At 37.1% G+C, this 18,341-nt stretch overlaps 1 protein-coding gene across 5 annotated transcripts in view; it reads left to right on the top strand.

Annotated features, from left to right (window-relative positions):
* The window catches only part of CDKAL1 (CDK5 regulatory subunit associated protein 1 like 1), a 707,644-nt gene that overhangs the window by 479,209 nt on the left and 210,094 nt on the right, over positions 1–18,341 (top strand). For all 5 annotated transcript variants that reach the window (XM_042937784.1, XM_042937785.1, XM_042937782.1 and 2 more), the window contains exon 12: positions 15,077–15,257. In XM_042937784.1, coding sequence (XP_042793718.1) covers positions 15,077–15,257 — 181 coding nt within the window. The remainder of the gene's footprint in view (positions 1–15,076; positions 15,258–18,341) is intronic.

The following is an 18,341-nucleotide window of genomic DNA, read 5'->3' as shown; positions in this document are numbered from 1 at the left end:
ACAACTATTAGTTAGCTAATACTTTTTTTTTTTTTTTTTTCCTTAGTACTCATTTGAGAAACATGTCCTTCCTTGTAAGCAGGACAGGTCAGTACCAATGGCCAGGATCCTGGTACCAGTGGCCTGGACCCCAGTGAGAGGCTGCCACTTCCAAAGCCCCCTGCATTGCCTCTTCTCTCCCCCTGCCAGATGGGTCAAGGCTAGAAGTTCACCTTTAGGACTTTAAAGTAAAATACTGTGATGGATATGAGATAAAACGGGAATTAATCACTAATAGGTATGAGGAAAGCCTGTTGCCTTACTGACTTCATTCATTCATCCCCCTGCCTTTTTTGCCCCATTCTCCCTTCCCCGTCACCTTTTAAGCCGCTGAGCAGCTCTGTGTGCTGAACTGTGTGTGCTGTCCCATTACTGCTGAGTGTAGGGATTTGAATATGACCCCACCCTTGACCCGCAGATACTAATGGTTTACTTGGAGGCGTAAGACAGGGATACGTGGGAAAGGTACTGGGCAGATCATAACAGGGCCACCAGAGGTCTGAGGTGTGACCTTAATTGTGTGACTGAACTGAGACGCAGAGAGAAAATCAGGAGAGACTTCATCCGAGAGGTAGGCTTCAGGGGACGATTGCGCAGAGAGAGAGTACTCCGATTTGAATCGTGTCAGTGCATATTTAGCGACCGCGGAAAAGGTTGATTGGGGCTGTATTTTGGAGAGTGTCATATGCCCACTGTCCTCTCATACTCACCCTGGAGTGTCCCTGGGAGTACTTAGAGCAAAAATCAGAGTGGTGGGCTTGGTTGGCTAGAGTCTCTGCAGATAATAACTATCTTTGGCTTTGTGAGTCACACCATGTCGGTTGCAACTGTCACAGTTACTCGGTTCTGCTTTTGTAGCCAAAGCAGCCTTAGACCACGTGGAAATGAGTGGGTGTGGCTGTGTTCCAATAAAACTTTATTTACCAAACAGGTGATGGCTGGATTTGGCCCTGGAGCCATAGTTTGCCACTCCCTTGATATGTGATATTTAGGGTAACCTGAATTGAAAACCAAACAAAATGAGAGTTCAAGTCATACGGAATAAAGGATATCATTGTGAATAATATTCTACTGTGTTCTGATTTGATGGCTTCTGTTGCATGCTTGCCCTGTCTGTGTGTATGTATTTTTCTCAGTAGTATTTATTATGCTGCTACACGAATTGCATTTTAGGATGGCCTAAGTCTCGAAATGTGGTATCTCTGAGTGCCATTTCTTGATGATGACAACACTTGCATTAAAAGCAAAAATTTGCCTGATTTCTTACTTATGATGGGCTGAATATTAGAGCCAACTGCATTAGGACCATATAATTTTACAAATTATTCTCCCTGAGACCTGATGGCTAGCTGCCTTCCAGTTGTGCTTTCCTATTAAAGAATGCTGTGATCTGGGTTTGACTCTCTAAAATTTCAATAAGTGGGTTTTTTTTTTCAAACTGTAATTTTAAAAGATTTAAGAAACTTGTTTAACTTTATAGTTTTTGCCCTGTCCTGATATTCATTTAATTGGTTCTGCTAATGTGAATGCCCTTTCAAATATGAAAAAAATAAAGCAGGAAGGAAAAGTTGATTATTTCTGTAATTGGATTTTCTCTTGAATAAAATGATTTCACCCACGTTATCTTTCTGACTTAAGGGATGGGGGTGGGGGAACCAGTTTTCTTTCACATTGTAGTCAGAAGCAGACAGAAGAAGGTATAGTCTGTTCCAAGGTATCAGAAGACCATATTGGTTTTGGTTGTAATTAATTACTGATGCTGAATATACTCTGGCCCCTGCTTTCATTCCCAAATCTAAATTTCCACTGTGTGCAAAATAATTCCATCCAGGAAGAATTCTAATTACTTTAGTAATTATCATCTTATCTCTAAATGGAATTCAGACATTTGCTGCAGTTTATGAATGTTGGAAATGTTTCATTTCCTTTTCACCTTGAATAACAGAAAAAATACACATTACTGAATCTGGCTTCATTGAACCTTATAATTCATGTTACCATAGAAACAGAAAAACTCATATAAGAATTGTGTTAACAGTACTGTAGATAGTAAATACCTTCACTTCAACCAGCAATATCATAAAATGATTTTAATAACAGATGTGTAAAAACTCTTTGAGATTTAATATGGTTCCTTTTAAATATTATAACAATATTACTCAGTATGCTTACTTACACTTTTTAAAGCAATATCTTTGGTCTTATGTAAGGCTTTGTGCTTATTCCAAAATATTTGCTGTGGAATGCAGGCATAACATTATGGGATAAAAAACATACTTAACACAGTATTTACTTAATTTTTAGTTAACAGTAGTGATTCATTTGGTTTTTTGCTTGAAGCCAAACTGTATATTCATGATTTATCCTGGGTTTAGGAACATAGTGGATGACACTAAATTCTTTGATGTCCTCTGAGTCTGCTTGGCGCCCCTCCCTTTTTTGCGCCTTTTTTTTGTTAACTACCTTTTTTATTCCAAAAACTAAAATTGTACCAAATTTAAACTAAATAAGCCATCTGGATTTTTATTTAGCATATTAAACGTAGTTTTATTGGGATGCCTGGGTGGCTCAGTCGGTTGAGCGTCTGACTTCGGCTCAGGTCATGATCTTACGGTTCATGAGTTCGAGCCCCGTTTTGGGCTTTATGCTGACAGCTGGGGGCCTGGAGCCTGCTTCAGATTCTGTGTGTGTGTGTGTGTGTGTGTGTGTGTGTGTGTGTGTGTGTGTCTCTCTCTCTCTCTGCCCCTCCCCCCCCTAAAAATAAACATTAAAAAAATTTTAAGTAGTTTTATTGATTTTGAAGAGAGGTAATAATTAAAAAAAAAAACCTAATTGCTACTACATTTTTTTCTCAGAAAGAGGCTTTAAAAGGCTACCTTGGATTTTAAATATCACTTATAATTAGTATGTGAATTACCAGCAGATTTTGGCTAATATTTGAAAACTGTCTCTTCAACCAAATTAGATGTAAACTTCTCTCTAACATTCACAAATTTTATGTGTTCTGCTTTGAAGAACATACATACTCATTTATAGGAATACATCTATATTCTTTGTATTCAGTGTGCAAACAGAGTTGAGGCTTTACTAGCCCTATCTTTTACCACTTATTCCATCTATTACTGTACCCAGACACAATGTGGTTTGTGTAAATGTAACTTCATTAAGGTCATAGAATAGGACACTGGTGAGTTTGATTGTTTCAATCTCGGCCCAGTTAGAAAGAAAAAATATGCAAGGTGTACCTATCAGAAGATATTTAGTATAAGGAATTTATGACATAGAAGTTAGAAGGCTGGAAAAGTAAAGGTGGGGAGATGAGATAACCAGAGGGTAATAATTACCGAAAGCAGTTGCTGCCAGGAGGGCTGGGGGAGCAGAAGGTCAGAGTTTGTGTTACTGGGTCCTGGGAGCACCGACCCCAGGGGTTGCCACCTCACCAGCAGGAAGTGACCACTTTGAGAGGCACCGAAGTTTCTCCCTGCTTCTGATCTCCTGTCACACCTTCTTTCTCAAGACCTAACAGGAAGCCAACTGCCAAAGGAATCAAATGTACTTTTTTGGACTTCTGGCCCCAGTAATACGATTAAAAATAGATGAGTGTGAGGCTGAGATGTTAATAAGAGTAACACCAGTTTTCATCATCTCCAAAATAATATGATAACTGACTGGGTGGGGCCCATTTTATATTGCTGACTTTATATTAGGTTAAACTTTATGAAATTGGCAGTAACTGACTATTTTTAATTTTCAAACAAAACAAATGAAACAGCAATATGTAACTCAGCATCCAGATTATACTAAATCTACTGCAGAGATGATGATTTCACTCATTTTAGTCAGATGAGCCTTTTCTCTTAGGAAAAAAAAGAAATGTCTCTTACATACACTGTGTCATTAGGTCAAAAGTTGCTTTTGTTTTTTTTTCCCCCTCATAATTTTTTGGCTGATCCGAAAGTATTCATAGAAGTATCTCCTAACCTTATTTGGGTCACAGAAGACTTTTAGAATCAGAAGAAAACTGTAGTCACTTCTCCCTGAAATATACACATAAAAATTTGCATGCAATTTTCAGGAATCCACAGACTCTGAGAGAAGAAATTTTAGAATGGCATAAAGAAAGGGCTATATTGGCATTGGCACTTCCTTGACTTTTTGTTTCTTTTCCTCTTACTCATGATCAGCATGCCTATCTGAAATGCATACGCAGACACCCACCAACCTCTCTTGAGTTTAACATCAGAAGAGTGATTCTAGGTACTTAATCAGTGAACACAAAAGAGAGAAACGGATGGATGGATGGATGGATGGATGGATGGATGGATGGACAGGTGGACAGACAAATGGAGGCACAGGTAGACAGATATTTATTCATTTGAAGAGACTTCACCAAAGAGAAAATTATCTACAGAAGTGCTCATGAAGCCACTTACTTTCTAAGTAATTTCTGAGCTGTTTTTATTTATTTATATTTAGTAGGTTTAAATTCTCAACTAGTATTAACTAGTTTTTCATTTGTGCACTTTCAACATAATTAAAATTCCAGAAACAAGCTATGCAGTAGTATAATTCCTTCATTAGATATTTTAGGAATTTTGTCAAGCTGCACCACAGCCAGAATATTATTCACATCTAGAGCATTTGGGTTTTTTTTTTTATACTTTACACATAAATCAATTCACCAAATGTTAAGGTCTTCTAATTTTTTTTTTTTCTGTGATAAAGAATATCAACCTGATCGTGTCATGCAAACTCTATTTGTCTCTTACACTCCTCAGTCACTCCTTAGATCATTTTCTGCTAATACCGATCTACGGCACAAAGTACAAAAGAAATGCGAGCAGCAATTATGGGCCATTGGTGTACTGAAAGTGGAGGAGTCCAGGTTCAAGGTATTTGGTAGAGTGTTGTTGTTCCTCACTTCCGTTCATTCCTTAAGGGACACAGAAGCAAGTTGACATCTATTAAGCATCTGTGTGCCAGCTGCTATTATAAATGCTTTATATTCATCACATCACTTGATCTCTCAACAGCCCAGGAAGGGATGTGCTCTTATCCCCGTTTTGTAGAAGAGAAGGACCTGAGGCTCAGAACAGTAACAACACTTGTGAAAACGTGACTAGAAACCAGGAACCCAAATCTAGATTTAAAATCTCATTTCTTTCTACCGATACTGTTGCTGCTTCCTCTCTCTCAGCCATCTGGAGATAGGAATAATTATATCTACCTGCTTCTTGATGAGTGATGATAATGATAAAAACAAGAAAATACCTTATGAAGAATAAATTTAGCATATAGCCATTTAGGTTTTAAATGCCTCCGTCTTCATTGAGGTGCATTTGTGGAAAGAGCACCAACCAGGTGGAAAGGTTTGGGTTTGAATTATGATTCTTCCAGCAATAGCTTGGTGACCTTCGGTAAATCATTTAACCTTTGGAGACCACAATTACCCTCTTTAAAACCCAATTCTGCAGATAGAGGCAAGTTTTACTTGCTGTAGTAAATTGCTTTGCAAATATTATTACTGAGTATTTTTAACGTAAACTCATGATCAGCCACTGCTTCTGGTACATCAGTTCAGCGAGCACCTCAGTAGCGTGGGTGGAGAGAAGACTGCCGTATCATGTAGTGATTCTGCAACTCAGGGCAATTTACCACTCAGTCTTATTTCCCTAAGGGTAGTTTCCCTGTGTCTCATAGAGATTAAACTAGAAGTTACCTAAGTTGCTAACACATTGCCTGGCACTTAGTATCATCTAATAGATGGTAGTTGTTGTCATTTCTTTGACAGGGTTACAATAACGATAGCTAAAACATAACAGGCAGTCTGTGGCTGACACTGTCCATAGCAATTAGTACATGTACTAACTCCTTAATCTTATCTAGGAGTACTCTTACTCTCCCAGTTTTAGAGAAAAGGAAACCAAAGCCTACTAAGGCTAAGTAATTTGCTGTAGAGCATGCAACTCGTTAGTAAAAGAGCCTCTCAGTTATATACGCAAGGGGAGATTTTTCTCCCAGATACCCATATGAAGATGAGGGTCATCCAGAGGCACGCCTGTCTGTCTTTGTCTTAGTGACTTACGGCTTTTTAACCCTTATCCTAATGTATAGGCGCTTTTTCTTTCTCAGCTCATGTCCTTAAAGATTTGTTGTTCAGGAGGGCCTGGGTGGCTCGGTCAAATCTGTTAAGTGTCCCACTCTTGATTTTGGCTCACGTCATGATCTCACGGTTGGTTTGTGGGTTCAAGCCCCGTGTCAGGCTCCGCACTGGCGGTGCTGAGCCTGCTTGGGATTCTCTGTCTCCCTCTCTCTCTGCCCCTCCCCTGCCCCCCCCCCACCTCAAAATAAATAAACTTAAAAAATTGTTTTTCATAGAAGTGTGAAAGTAATTTTAAAGCTGCTGACAGTTTTCTCAAATTTACTTGAAAATGTCATGCTGTTTCTCCTTAAATTTCCTTTTTTAGGATGAACAGAATGATACCTTGTTGTTGTCTGTTGGTAGCTGGGACATAGTCCTTCTTGCTGTCCTGCTCAGAACATAATTTCCTTTCGACCTTGACCTTACCTTTTATTATCTCTGCCCTTCCCTCCTATTTGGCCATGTTTAATTCTTTGGCTACATCCTGTCGAAAGTTCAGTTGTTCGGACTCTTTGGAAGAGAGTACCTAATGGAGGTTTCCTGCTACCTTTCTGTCTTCAGAAAGGCTTCCTCCCCTCCCCCCACCCCACTTTTAACAGGTTTATTGTGGGTATAATTTAGATACCATGCAGTTTGCACCTAATGTAAGTTATAGTTTGAAATTCTTAGTAAATTAAGAATTTGTGCAGCCATCATCACAGTGCAGTTTTAAAATGCTTTACTTACAAGAAAAAGTTTCTCAATGCCTACTTGGAGTCAATCCCTGCTCCCCCCACCCACCCCGAGACCCAAGCAATGACTGATCTGTTTTCTGTCTGTCTAATTTTGCATCTTATAGAAATTTCATATAAATGGAATTAAACAATAAGTAATCTTTTGTGTCTTCCTTCTTTTACTTCAGAATGTTTTTCAAGGTCCGTCTGTGTGGTGCACGTATCAGTAATTGGTTCTCTTTTCTTTGTAGGTAAATTTTCATTGTTCATTTTGTTTATCCATTTACCAGTTGACAGACATTTGGACTATTTCCAGTTTGGGGCTATAATGAGGAATGTCACTGTAAAAATCCACATAAAAGTCTTTGTGTGGACACACGTTTTAATGTCTCTTGGGTAGATTGCTAGGATAGAAACTTTCTTAGTCGCAGTAAGTGTTTCACTTTTTAGGAAACTGCCACACTGTTTTCCAAAGTGACTGCAAAGTTTTGAATTCCCACCTACAACGGATAAGTGTTTCTGTTTCTCTAGATGTACATCAATGTCTGTTATTTTTTTAGTGTTTTTTTGTTTAATACAGCCTTATCCTAGTGAGTGTGTGTGCGATCTTAACACGGTTTTAACTTGCGTTACTCTGCAGACTAATGATGTTGAGGCAGCTTTTTATGCACTTATTAGCTATTCATCTGTTTTCTTCAGTGAAGTGTTGGTTAAAATCCTTTGCCCGTTGTACAGTTATGTTGTTTGTCTTTTTATTAGTGACTCATATGAGTTCTTCATATATTTTGAATACAAATATTTTCATCACATACATGATTTGCAAATAATTTCTTCCTGTCTATGGCTTGTCTTTTTGTTTTCTTTATGGCGTTTTTCCAGTAAGTCCAGTTTACCCATTTTTTTTTTCTTTTATTGTGCTTTTGGTGTTAGCATTCTAGCTAAGAAGTCTTCGCTGAACTATATCGAGGACACAAAGATTTCTTCCCATATTTTCTTCGGGAAATTTAGTAATTCCAGTTCTTACATTTAGATTTAGTATTAAAGGCCTTTCTGTGCATACCATAAGGTAAGGGTCCAATAAGTTCTTTTTGTTTGTTTGTTTACTTTGCGTATGGTATCCATTTGCTCTAGCATCGTTTATTGAAAACATTGTCTCTTGACCTCATTGAATTGCTTTGGCGGTTTTGTTGAAAATTAATTAACCATAAAAGTATATTTGTTGAAAAGTAATTAACCATAAATGTATAAATGTATGGGTGTATTTTGGGGCTGTCCGTGTTCCATTGCTGTGTCTTTATACTAATACCACACTGCTGTGATTACTGTAGGTTCATAGTAAGTCTTTAAGTCAGGTTCATCCATTCCACCAACTTTGTCCTTTTTTTCTCTGGCTACTCTAAGTCCTTTGCATTTCCATATAAATTTTAGAATCAGCTTTTCAATTTCTTCAGAAAAATGTGCTGACATTTTGGTAGCAGTTGCATTGAATATGTGTATCAGTTTGAACAGACATGCAATCTTAACCGTAAAATATTCCAATCCATGAAAATTATGTATTTTCTATTTATTTAGATATTCTTTAATTTCAGTAAATTTTAAGAAAATCTCTTTAAGTTCTGTTTCTAGAGTGTAGGTCTTAGACTTCCCAAATTTATTCTTAAGTATTATTTATGCTATTGTGAATGGAATTGTGTCCTTGGTTTCTTTTTTTTTCTTTTTATGTTTATTTATTTATTTATTTTTGAGAGAGAGAGAGAGAGAGAGAGAGAGAGCGCAAGTGAGAGAGAGGCACAGAGGGAGAGAGAGAAAATCCCAAGCAGGCCCCACACTGTCAGTGTAGAGCTGGACGTGGGGCTCGATCTCACGAACTATGATCTCGTTACCTAAGCCCAAATCAAGAGTCAGACACTTAATCGACTGAGCCACCCAGGTGCCCTGACCTTGATTTCATTTTCTGACTGTTCATTACTGATGTAAAGTGTACAGGTGATTTTTATATATTCATCTTTAGCTCTGCTAAACTGGCTTATTCTAGTAGGTTCATTAGATTCCTTCGAGTTGCCACATACAAGGTCATGTCATCTGCAAAAAAAAGTTTACTTTTTCTTTTTCAACCTATATGCTTTTCTTTTTCTTACCTTTCTTGCACTGACTACAACCTCCATAATATATTGAATTATAGAAGTGAGAACAGAAATCCTTGCCTTTTTACTAATCTGAGCGGAAATGCATTCAGTCTTTTACCACTAAAAATGAGGGGCACCTGAGTAGCTCAGTCGGTTAAGCAGCTGACTTCTACTCAGGTCATGATCTTGTGGTTTATGGGTTCAAGCCCCGCATCGGGCTCTGTGCTGACAGCTCAGAGCCTGGAGCTGCTTGGGATTCTGTGTCTCCCTCTCTCTCTGCCCCTCCCCCTCTCATGCTCTGTCTCTTTCAAAAATAGAATAAACATTAAAATTTTTTAAAAAATTAAAATTGGTAATATCTGTAGAGGCCCCTGGGTCACTCAGTTGGTTGAGCGGCCGATTCTGGCTCAGGTCATGATCTCATGGTTCATGTGTTCGAGTCCTGCATCAGACTCTGTGCTGACAGCTCAGACCCTGGAGCCTGCTTCGGATTCTGTGTCTCCCTCTCTCTCTATCAAAATAAATAAACATCAAAAAAAATTTTTTTAATGATAATTTTTTATCAGGTTGAGATAGTTTTTCTCATGTTTTTCTCAGGTTGAGAGAGTTTTTATCATGAATGGGTGTTGGATCTGTCAACTTAGTTTTCTGCATTTACTGAGATCACCATGTGGGTTTTACGCTTTATTCTTTTAATAGGCTTACTGCGTTAATCAAAATTTGTATGTCAAATTTGCATTCTTGGAATTAAAACTTGATCATGATTGGGGCGACTGGGGGGCTTGGTTGAGCACCCAACTCTTGGTTGTGGTTGAGGCTGTGATCTCACAGTTCTTGGGTTCAAGCCCCACTTTGAATCCCTGGTTGGGATTCTCTTTCTCTCTCTCTACTCCTCTCTCACTGACTCTCTCTGCCCTCTCTCAAAATAAATAAACTTAAAAAAAAATAAAAACAACTTGATCATGACAAACAATCCTTTTTATATGTTTCTGTGCCCATTTTGCTAATATTTTGTTAAGTGTCTCTGTTTTCATAAAATATATTGGTCTAGAATTTATTTCTAATCTCTTTCTCTGGTTTTTATATCGGCTGCTGCTGGACTTATAAAATGAGTTCCTTTTTCATCTGTCTTTAAAGTAGTTTCTATAGAGTTGGTTTTATTCTTAAATGTTTGATATGATTCACCTGTGAAGCCTTCTGGGCCTGGGTTGTTTCATATTGTTTTCTCTTGGTGGCAAGATTTTTAATTTCAAATACAATTTTTCTAATACATAAAAGGCTATTTTGGTTTTCTGTTTCTTCTTGAGTCAGTTTTAATGATTTATGTCTTTTTTTTAAGAATTTGCTCATTTCAGCTTAAGTTTTTAATGTCTCTGCACAAAATTGTTCATAATATACCTTTAGTGTCTTTTTCTTTTTAATGTTGGTAGCATCTGTGGTGCTTTCTCCTCCTTCATACCTGAAGCTGTCATTTGTTTTCTTTTTTCCTGTCAGTCTTGCTAATAGTTCAGTAATTTTACTGTTTTGTTTCAAATATATACCTTAACTTTTATTGATTTTTTTCTCTATTTTCTATTTCATTGTTTTTTTAAAACCGTTATTTAATAATTTACTTTTTAATCCTACTTTGGGTTTGATTTGCTCCTCTTTTTTAGCTTCTTGAGGTGGAAGCTTAGACTATTGTGTTTACCTCTTTGTAACACAGACATTTCAAGTCATGAATTTCTAAGTACTTCTTGAAGCTGCATCCCATATATTTAGATGTGTTTTTACTTTTATTCAGAACTAAAAACTGTTTCTTGGGGTGCCTGGGTGGCTCAGTCGGTTAAGTGTCTGACTCTTGATTTGGGCTCAGGTCATGATCTAATGATTCGTGAGGTCAAGCCCCACTTCAGGCTCTGTGCTGATAGCGTGGGGCTTGCCTCCCCCACTCACACTCACTCTGTCAAAATAAATAAATCAGTTTAAAAAATATTTCTTTTAGTTACATGTTTGTTTATGCATAATAATTTTAATAGATCTGGTTCTTTTTTTGGTTATTTTTATTTCTTTCTTTTGAAATAAATAGAATGTGTGCATTAGTCTTAATTTTTCCACATATGAAATTTGAAGCTCATCCTTTTTCCATTTTTTGCCAGTAGAACACCAAATTGCAAGTGAAAGTCTTGAGATGATTAAAGTACAACATTTTAAGTGGTATTTCAAATACAGTATGGGGTGTCTAAGTCTGTGTTTATTTTTACTCAGGATAAATAATTAAGTCTTAAAATATTTGGGACTCTCTTAAATCCTAGCCTCTGGCCAGCAAAGAGGTCATGCTCCCCTGATACCCTCCTGATTGATAGATTTGTGGAACTGATCATAGAACCACTTCTGCCACTGCCGATGTGTAATTAGAATCTTTCTCATTAATTCTATTCCCAAGCTATTTAATGAACCCATTTTGCCGGTAAAAAGCTTGTATACATCAGAAAAAAATAGCGAGTCAAAATGTACCTGTTAATTAAGCTGAGAGAACATTTTCATCTTTCTTTCAGAATTATTTTCTCATACTGCTATGAAAACATAAATATAGAAGGTCTTTTAAATTTTAAAAACATAGAATACCTAGTAATTATATTCATTAGGCTTACAGCTTTCAATACATATGTGGAAATGATCATTTTTAAAAATTTTAGTATTTTGAAAATTCATTGCTTTTCAAAAACAGCATTCGCTGGTAATTAGCATATTAAATATTTGGATTAATGTTCTATTTTACTCTCCTTAAATTGCCTCATAGCCACTTAATTAATTTAGAAATTAGTTCACTTCAGACTTCCTTGATTTTCTTATGAACTGAAGAGAATTATTTACTAGGCAAATTAACAGTATAAATATGAGGGGTTTTTTTTTTTAAGTTGGTTCACCTAAAGAGCCAAATTATTTTTAAGAAGCATTATTTGCATGTATAAAATTAACTTATAGATGAGCCTCATCTAACATTAAAGTGTAGTCTTTACTTTGGAAACATTTTATAGGCAATCAGTTTATATTCTTACATCCTTAGAAACCAAATAAACTTTTTACTTTTATATACTAACATAGGTCTTTTACAAATTCATAGTTGGCCTGTCCTCTCCTTTGTTATCAGTCAGCTTTCTGTGTAGATTTTCAAATATATTCACACATTGGACATCCCCTTTTTTAACATTTAAGAGGACTCCTGGAAAGGTTCTCTTTTCTCCTTCACTGTGGGCCTTAATGCCAAAGTAAGCAGGTGTTGCATAATACTGAGCTCAGCTATCCTGGGTCAAGGAGGATTGGGGGAGGGGGAATCAGTAAGGTACTTTCCTTTGGGAATACCCCATAATCGAGTGCCAAATTCATTCCAATTCACAGCCTACGACAATAGCCAATTGTCTTGGTTTCTACAGTATTTCACAGGCAGTTTCTAAGATTTTTTTTTAAATTTATTTCCTAAGGGAGATAGACTCTTCTCTGTCATTTCTGCTGTGATCTATTACTTACAGTTTTAGTTGTGGATTTCTTTTGTTCAGTAGTTATAAGTCAAGTGTAAACATTTGCTAATTAAACTTGTTGACATACTTTTTCTATTCAACATGCTTTTAGTAAGTCTAGAAAATGGTCTTTTTATCTACAGCTTACTGTCAAAACATGTTTTTTATGATTTTCAAATGTAATTTTGATAATCACCTCTGAAGAAGAATGTTTTTATATCACAATAAAAATCAAAAAAATTGTTTTTCAAATATGCTCTGTTTCATTTTTCTCTGTGCATATTATCTCTTTTTCTGTTTACCAACACAGAGAAAAGTTCTAGCCTTTGGAACTTACCTCACTAGTTCAGGGTCAGCCAGATTAATAGCTGGATGAGACCAAGTAGAACTCAAGAAAGAAATATTTTTAAAAATCAATGCTATTCTTCTTCCGCGTTAAAGTATTATCCAAACAAGATATATACTATATATATACACTATATGTATATATATATATATACACTGTATATATATATATATATATATATATATATATATATATATATACAAGATATATATTATCCAAACAAGAATATAAAGTATTCTACTTCCGAATTAAAGTATTATCCAAACAAGATATGGAAAGCCAATGTTTTTATGACGCCATTTGTATTTCCCTTTCCTCATGGTTATATCCATTGTTCTCTCTTATGCCCCCAAATATCTAATATATTTAAATGGGATAAACTGTTTTATTCATTCATATAGAACTACATGTAGGGAATAGAGAAATTGATATAGTTAGGTGTCTTTTGGTTTGTAATGTTTGAGGCTGTTTTTCCCGTTTTGTATGGATTGAGAGTAATATTGGAGCTTTGAATACTGTCCATGATATTTTGGTATTGTTATACTGTTAACACACAGTAGAATATTGTAGCACACTCTGGGATAGACTCCACCACAGAGAAAGGACATTCAAGATGTTAACATTTGGGCTCATGAAAAACAGAGGCAGTTTGTTATCCAGTCAATCTCTGATGAGAAGCTTTTGATAATTTATTCTTAATATGAAAGGGCAGAGTCACTCTTTCTTGATGGCGAGTCTCAGCCATGAAGGAGAGGGAGCAATATACAAGAACTTGGAGGAAATGGAGAGCTTGCAGTGATCAGAGGAAAACTTACGAAAACCTTTAACTGATACCTTTAGGAAGAAGAGAAAAGATGTTGCATCTCTAAAACAAATGATTAAGTGATAATATAAGAAAATTTGCTAGACCTAAAGACCATGAGTGTCCCGATTGTGCCCTTTACAAAGTTTTCATGCCTAATCTAAGGTCTATTATCATGAAATTTAAAAACATTGAGAAAAATTAATATCCTAAAAGTTTTCAAAAAGAGAGTAGGGCATATATAAAGAAGTTAAAGAGGTTTACATCAGAGTGAATCAGGACATCTCATCAGCAACCTTTCCAGGTTAAAAAAAGAAACAGTAGAAAATTCTGGTGGCTAATATTTTTCATTTTGGAGGGCTGTGAACAGCCACACTATCAGTCAATTGTGTAGATTAAGATGTGTTCAGATTATGCTAAGACAATAACAGAATTTCTCTGGCATTCTTTTTGATGAAGCTTCTGAAAGAATGCTCCAGCAGAATTAATCAAGAATTATGAATATAGGATCAGGTAAAAGGAGGCGGGGGGGTGGGGGGTGGGGAAGAAAACCAAAGAGTAACTTTCAAGGACGACAACTGTTTCATTATGAAAACAACACATACCAGAGAAAGTAGGAGTGGCATTTCCAGGGGGGAAAAATTGAATAAGTGAATTCTATACAGTACCTTGAGTGTTTAGAAAATAATATTGGTTTTTGATCGATCTGAGCTTGTGGAAAACATGAACACAGGTACCTAGAATAGGAAGCAAAAAAAAAAAATTTTTTTTTAAAGTTTTTAACTCTGGGAAAAATTCAAGGTGGCAAAAGAAAACATGATGGTAGTGTATACCAGTTGTCTGTGAGCAGTACCTTTGCAGTTAGGCTCCTGGAAATACGACTAATTTAACTAAAAACTGTGCAGTGATATTACTGAGAGGGATGGGATAGAGTAGATTAAAGGGCTGCCTCAGTGGAGAAGCTAATAAGTATTGCCTGAAAATCAAAAATCTAGAAATAGCAGAATCAGCATCTATTTTAAAATACAGAAAAAAGAACAAAGAAACATGCAGAAGAATTAAAAACGAATGGCTCTTGAGGAGGACAGGGGCCCCTGTTGTCCATAAATTTTTAATATTTAGGACTCTCTAAAACTATTTGCTTAAATGTCCCTTTCCTAAAAATAAAATTTAGTTTCAAAACATAGGCATTTAAAAGATCGGAGAGGGTCGCCTGGGTGGCACAGTCAGATAAGTGTCGAACCCTTGATCTTAGCTCAGGTCTTGATCTCAGGGTTGTTAGTTCGGGCCCCGTGTTAGTTCGGGCCCTACTTAAAAAATAAAAATTTAGAAAAGAAACTGTCAGAGAAATAGAATAATAATGGATGGCATTGAGTTTTTTTTCCATTTTTGTCTTGTTATTTTCTAGAGTTCCTGGAATAACTCTTGCCACAGATATTATCTGTGGTTTTCCTGGAGAAACAGACCAAGATTTTCAAGAAACAGTGAAACTCGTTGAAGAGTACAAATTCCCAAGCCTCTTTATTAACCAGTTCTACCCAAGACCAGGGACTCCTGCTGCAAAAATGGCACAAATTCCAGCACAAGTGGTAAGAGACTTCTCTGGCAAGGAAGGTGCTAGATTTAGCCAGGGGCTGTAAAAATGCAGCCCCGTTGTCTATCTTAACACAAGTGGCTCATGGTATAACCTTGAAGTTAAAAAATACAGGGAGGTGGGGAAGGGAGGGGCGGTGTCTGGGTGGCTCTGTTGGTTAAGCATCTGACTTCGGCTCAGGTCATGATCTTGCAGTTTGTGGGTTCGAGCCCCCTGTAGGGTTCTGTGCTGACAGCTCAGAGCCTGGAGCCTGCTTCAGATTCTGTTGTCTCCCTCTCTATTTGCCTCTCCCCTGCTCGCTCACTCTCTCTGTCTCTCTGTCTCTCTCTCTCTCTCTCAAAAATAAGAAAACATTAAAAAAAAATTTTTTTTTTAAAGTTTGAGACCCAGTAATGGCAAACTGTTTTCCAGAATGCCTCAGAAATTAATGTTCTCAAAGTAAGTTAGTTTCTAGATTTATTGGCTGGAATGGGAAAATGTTAATAAGCTTTAAGAGGAAGTCATATGTTTTTAACTGAAAATTTTCTGTTTTGTTTGAAATAACTAATACAAAATTGTGCCCTCCCATTAATTTTCCTCAAAACTTAACATGAAATACTAAAAGGAATAACCCAGAACTTGTTATTTTTTCCGTTATACCATATGTGAATATCAGACATAAAACATACAGAGTTCTTATTTGAACATTTGGTTGAAAAAACATATTTTTATTTGTATATACAGACATATATTTTTAATATATTTTAAAGTCTATTTTCCCCAGTAAAACTGAAGTGACTATCATTCCTTGTTTTCTCAGAATTTTCTACCTTTTTGTTTCACAAATTTCTGTGTATACAAAGGTAGGAAAACATTTTCCAGATAGACCATATAATTTTATTTCTAACTTAATCAAAGAGGAAAGCAGATTTCTCACCACCATCGACTTTTCACAACCGTAAAAGTAAGTTGAATTAATCCATTATTTTTATATCTAAGTTATAATAGACTTTCTTGCATAAGACAAAATTCACCTTTTTTGGTCTACAGTTCTTTGAATTCTGACACATGCATACATTCATTTAACTACTACCGCAGTCCAGGTGTAGGACACTTCTGTCAGCACCCTAAATATTCCCTTTTATTTTTTTGTAGTTCTCTACTCCCTCCATCCCCTCATCTCTTGTCCTTATAGTTTAATCCATTCTTTTTTCAAACTTTACCTCTTTAATTAATAAGAAAGAAGTTTTCTGAGCCGTAACATGCCTGAAGACGTGTGTACAGCTGTACATTTCTCTGAAGTGGATACTTCCATGCACCCTGGGCACATCCAGAAGCAGAAAATTGCCAGCACCTCAGAGGTTCCGGTCACGCCCTCCCCGCCACCCTCTCCCTTTCCCCGCCAGAAACCACTATCTCTCGTTTCAACACCATACATTAGGTTTGACCTGTTCTGTACTTGATGTAAAGGGAAGAATTCATCAGTATTTGAATGTTTGGCTTTTTTTTTTTTTTTTTTTTTTTTAATGCGGGGAATTCTTTTGATTGTTTCTGTTTTTCAGTAAAATCAATACTTGCCACACAGTCTTGCCTGAAGTTTTAAGTTAACTGTTCAGCATTAACAAGAAGTGGATTCTTCAGGGTGCCCGGCTAGCTCAGTCGGTAGAGCTTGTGACTCTTGATCTCATGGCAGTGAGTTCAAGCCCCACTTTGGGTGTCAAGATTACATAAAAACCTAGGCGGCTGGGTGGCTCAGTTGGTTAAGCGTCCGACTTCAGCTTAGGTCATGATCTCACAATTGGAGGGTTCGAGCCCCACATCAGGCTCTGTGCTCACAGCTCAGATTCTGTGTCTCTCCCTCTCTCTCTTTCTCTACCCCTCCCCTGTTCGTGCTCTGTCTCTCTCAAAAATAAACATTAAAAAAAATTTACAAAGAGAAGATTATATTAAAAAAATCATTTTAAAAATGAATTTTCTAGTAAATTATAACACATTTAGCTTCGTTAAATAATTTTTCATCTTTTTCTTCATTGTTTATTATTATACAGTTTGGGAGGCTAATACAGCTGTCTCAAATTTCACATCTGAAAAATCTCTACATCTCTGTCAGGAGTTGAACCTGTTGCTTATTGAGATTGTTGGTATTTATTTCAGGAATTGTTACAGTCTCTCTGATCTGTCCTAAAACAGTGAGGCATGAACTGTCCCCGGGTGCCCACTCTGCCATGTGCACCTCCCTCAAGCCCCCAATTTTCATTTGTTTTTAAACAAGATTGTGAGGGGCGCCTGAGTGGCGCAGTCGGTTAAGCGTCCGACTTCAGCCAGGTCACGATCTCGCGGTCCGTGAGTTCGAGCCCCGCGTCAGGCTCTGGGCTGATGGCTCGGAGCCTGGAGCCTGTTTCCGATTCTGTGTCTCCCTCTCTCTCTGCCCCTCCCCCGTTCATGCTCTGTCTCTCTCTGTCCCAAAAATAAATAAAAAACGTTGAAAAAAAAAATTTTAAACAAGATTATGTTGCTGAGACTAGTCTGTTTTTGCAGGTAGCTCTTGCTCGTCTATTTTCATTTCTGTACAGTGTTCCACTGCGTGCTCGCTTAGCCACCCTAACGTGAAAAGAGAATTGGGTATTTTCAACATTCCACTGTTAGTATCGCAACTGAGAACAGGTGTGAGCATTCTTGTCTGTGACTTTTGTTTGACTCATCTACATAAACTTCAAAAAAAAATTTTTTTTAATGTTTGTTTATTTTTGAGAGAGAGAGACAGCGCACGAGGGGTGGGGAGGGGCAGAGAGAGACCGAGAAACAGACTCTGAAGCAGGCTCCAGGCTGTGAGCTGTCAGCACCCAGCCCTATGCAGGGCCTGAACCCACGAACCACGTGATCATGACCTCAGCTGAAGTTGGACACTTAACCGACTGAGGCCTCCCCTTGATACTATTAAAGTGACTGTTTTTCATTTTTTTAATTGTTACTGCTATCGAAAAATATAGTTGATTTTAACATACTTATCTTGGGGCGCCTGGGTGGCTCAGTCGGTTAAGCGGCCGACTTCGGCTCAGGTCATGATCTCGCGGTCTGTGAGTTCAAGCCCCTCGTCAGG

This window comes from Panthera leo, chromosome B2 (assembly GCF_018350215.1).
Source record: "Panthera leo isolate Ple1 chromosome B2, P.leo_Ple1_pat1.1, whole genome shotgun sequence".
Lineage (NCBI taxonomy): Eukaryota > Metazoa > Chordata > Mammalia > Carnivora > Felidae > Panthera > Panthera leo.
Note: the sequence above shows the minus strand (reverse complement) of the source record. Positions and strands in the feature narration are given on the sequence as shown.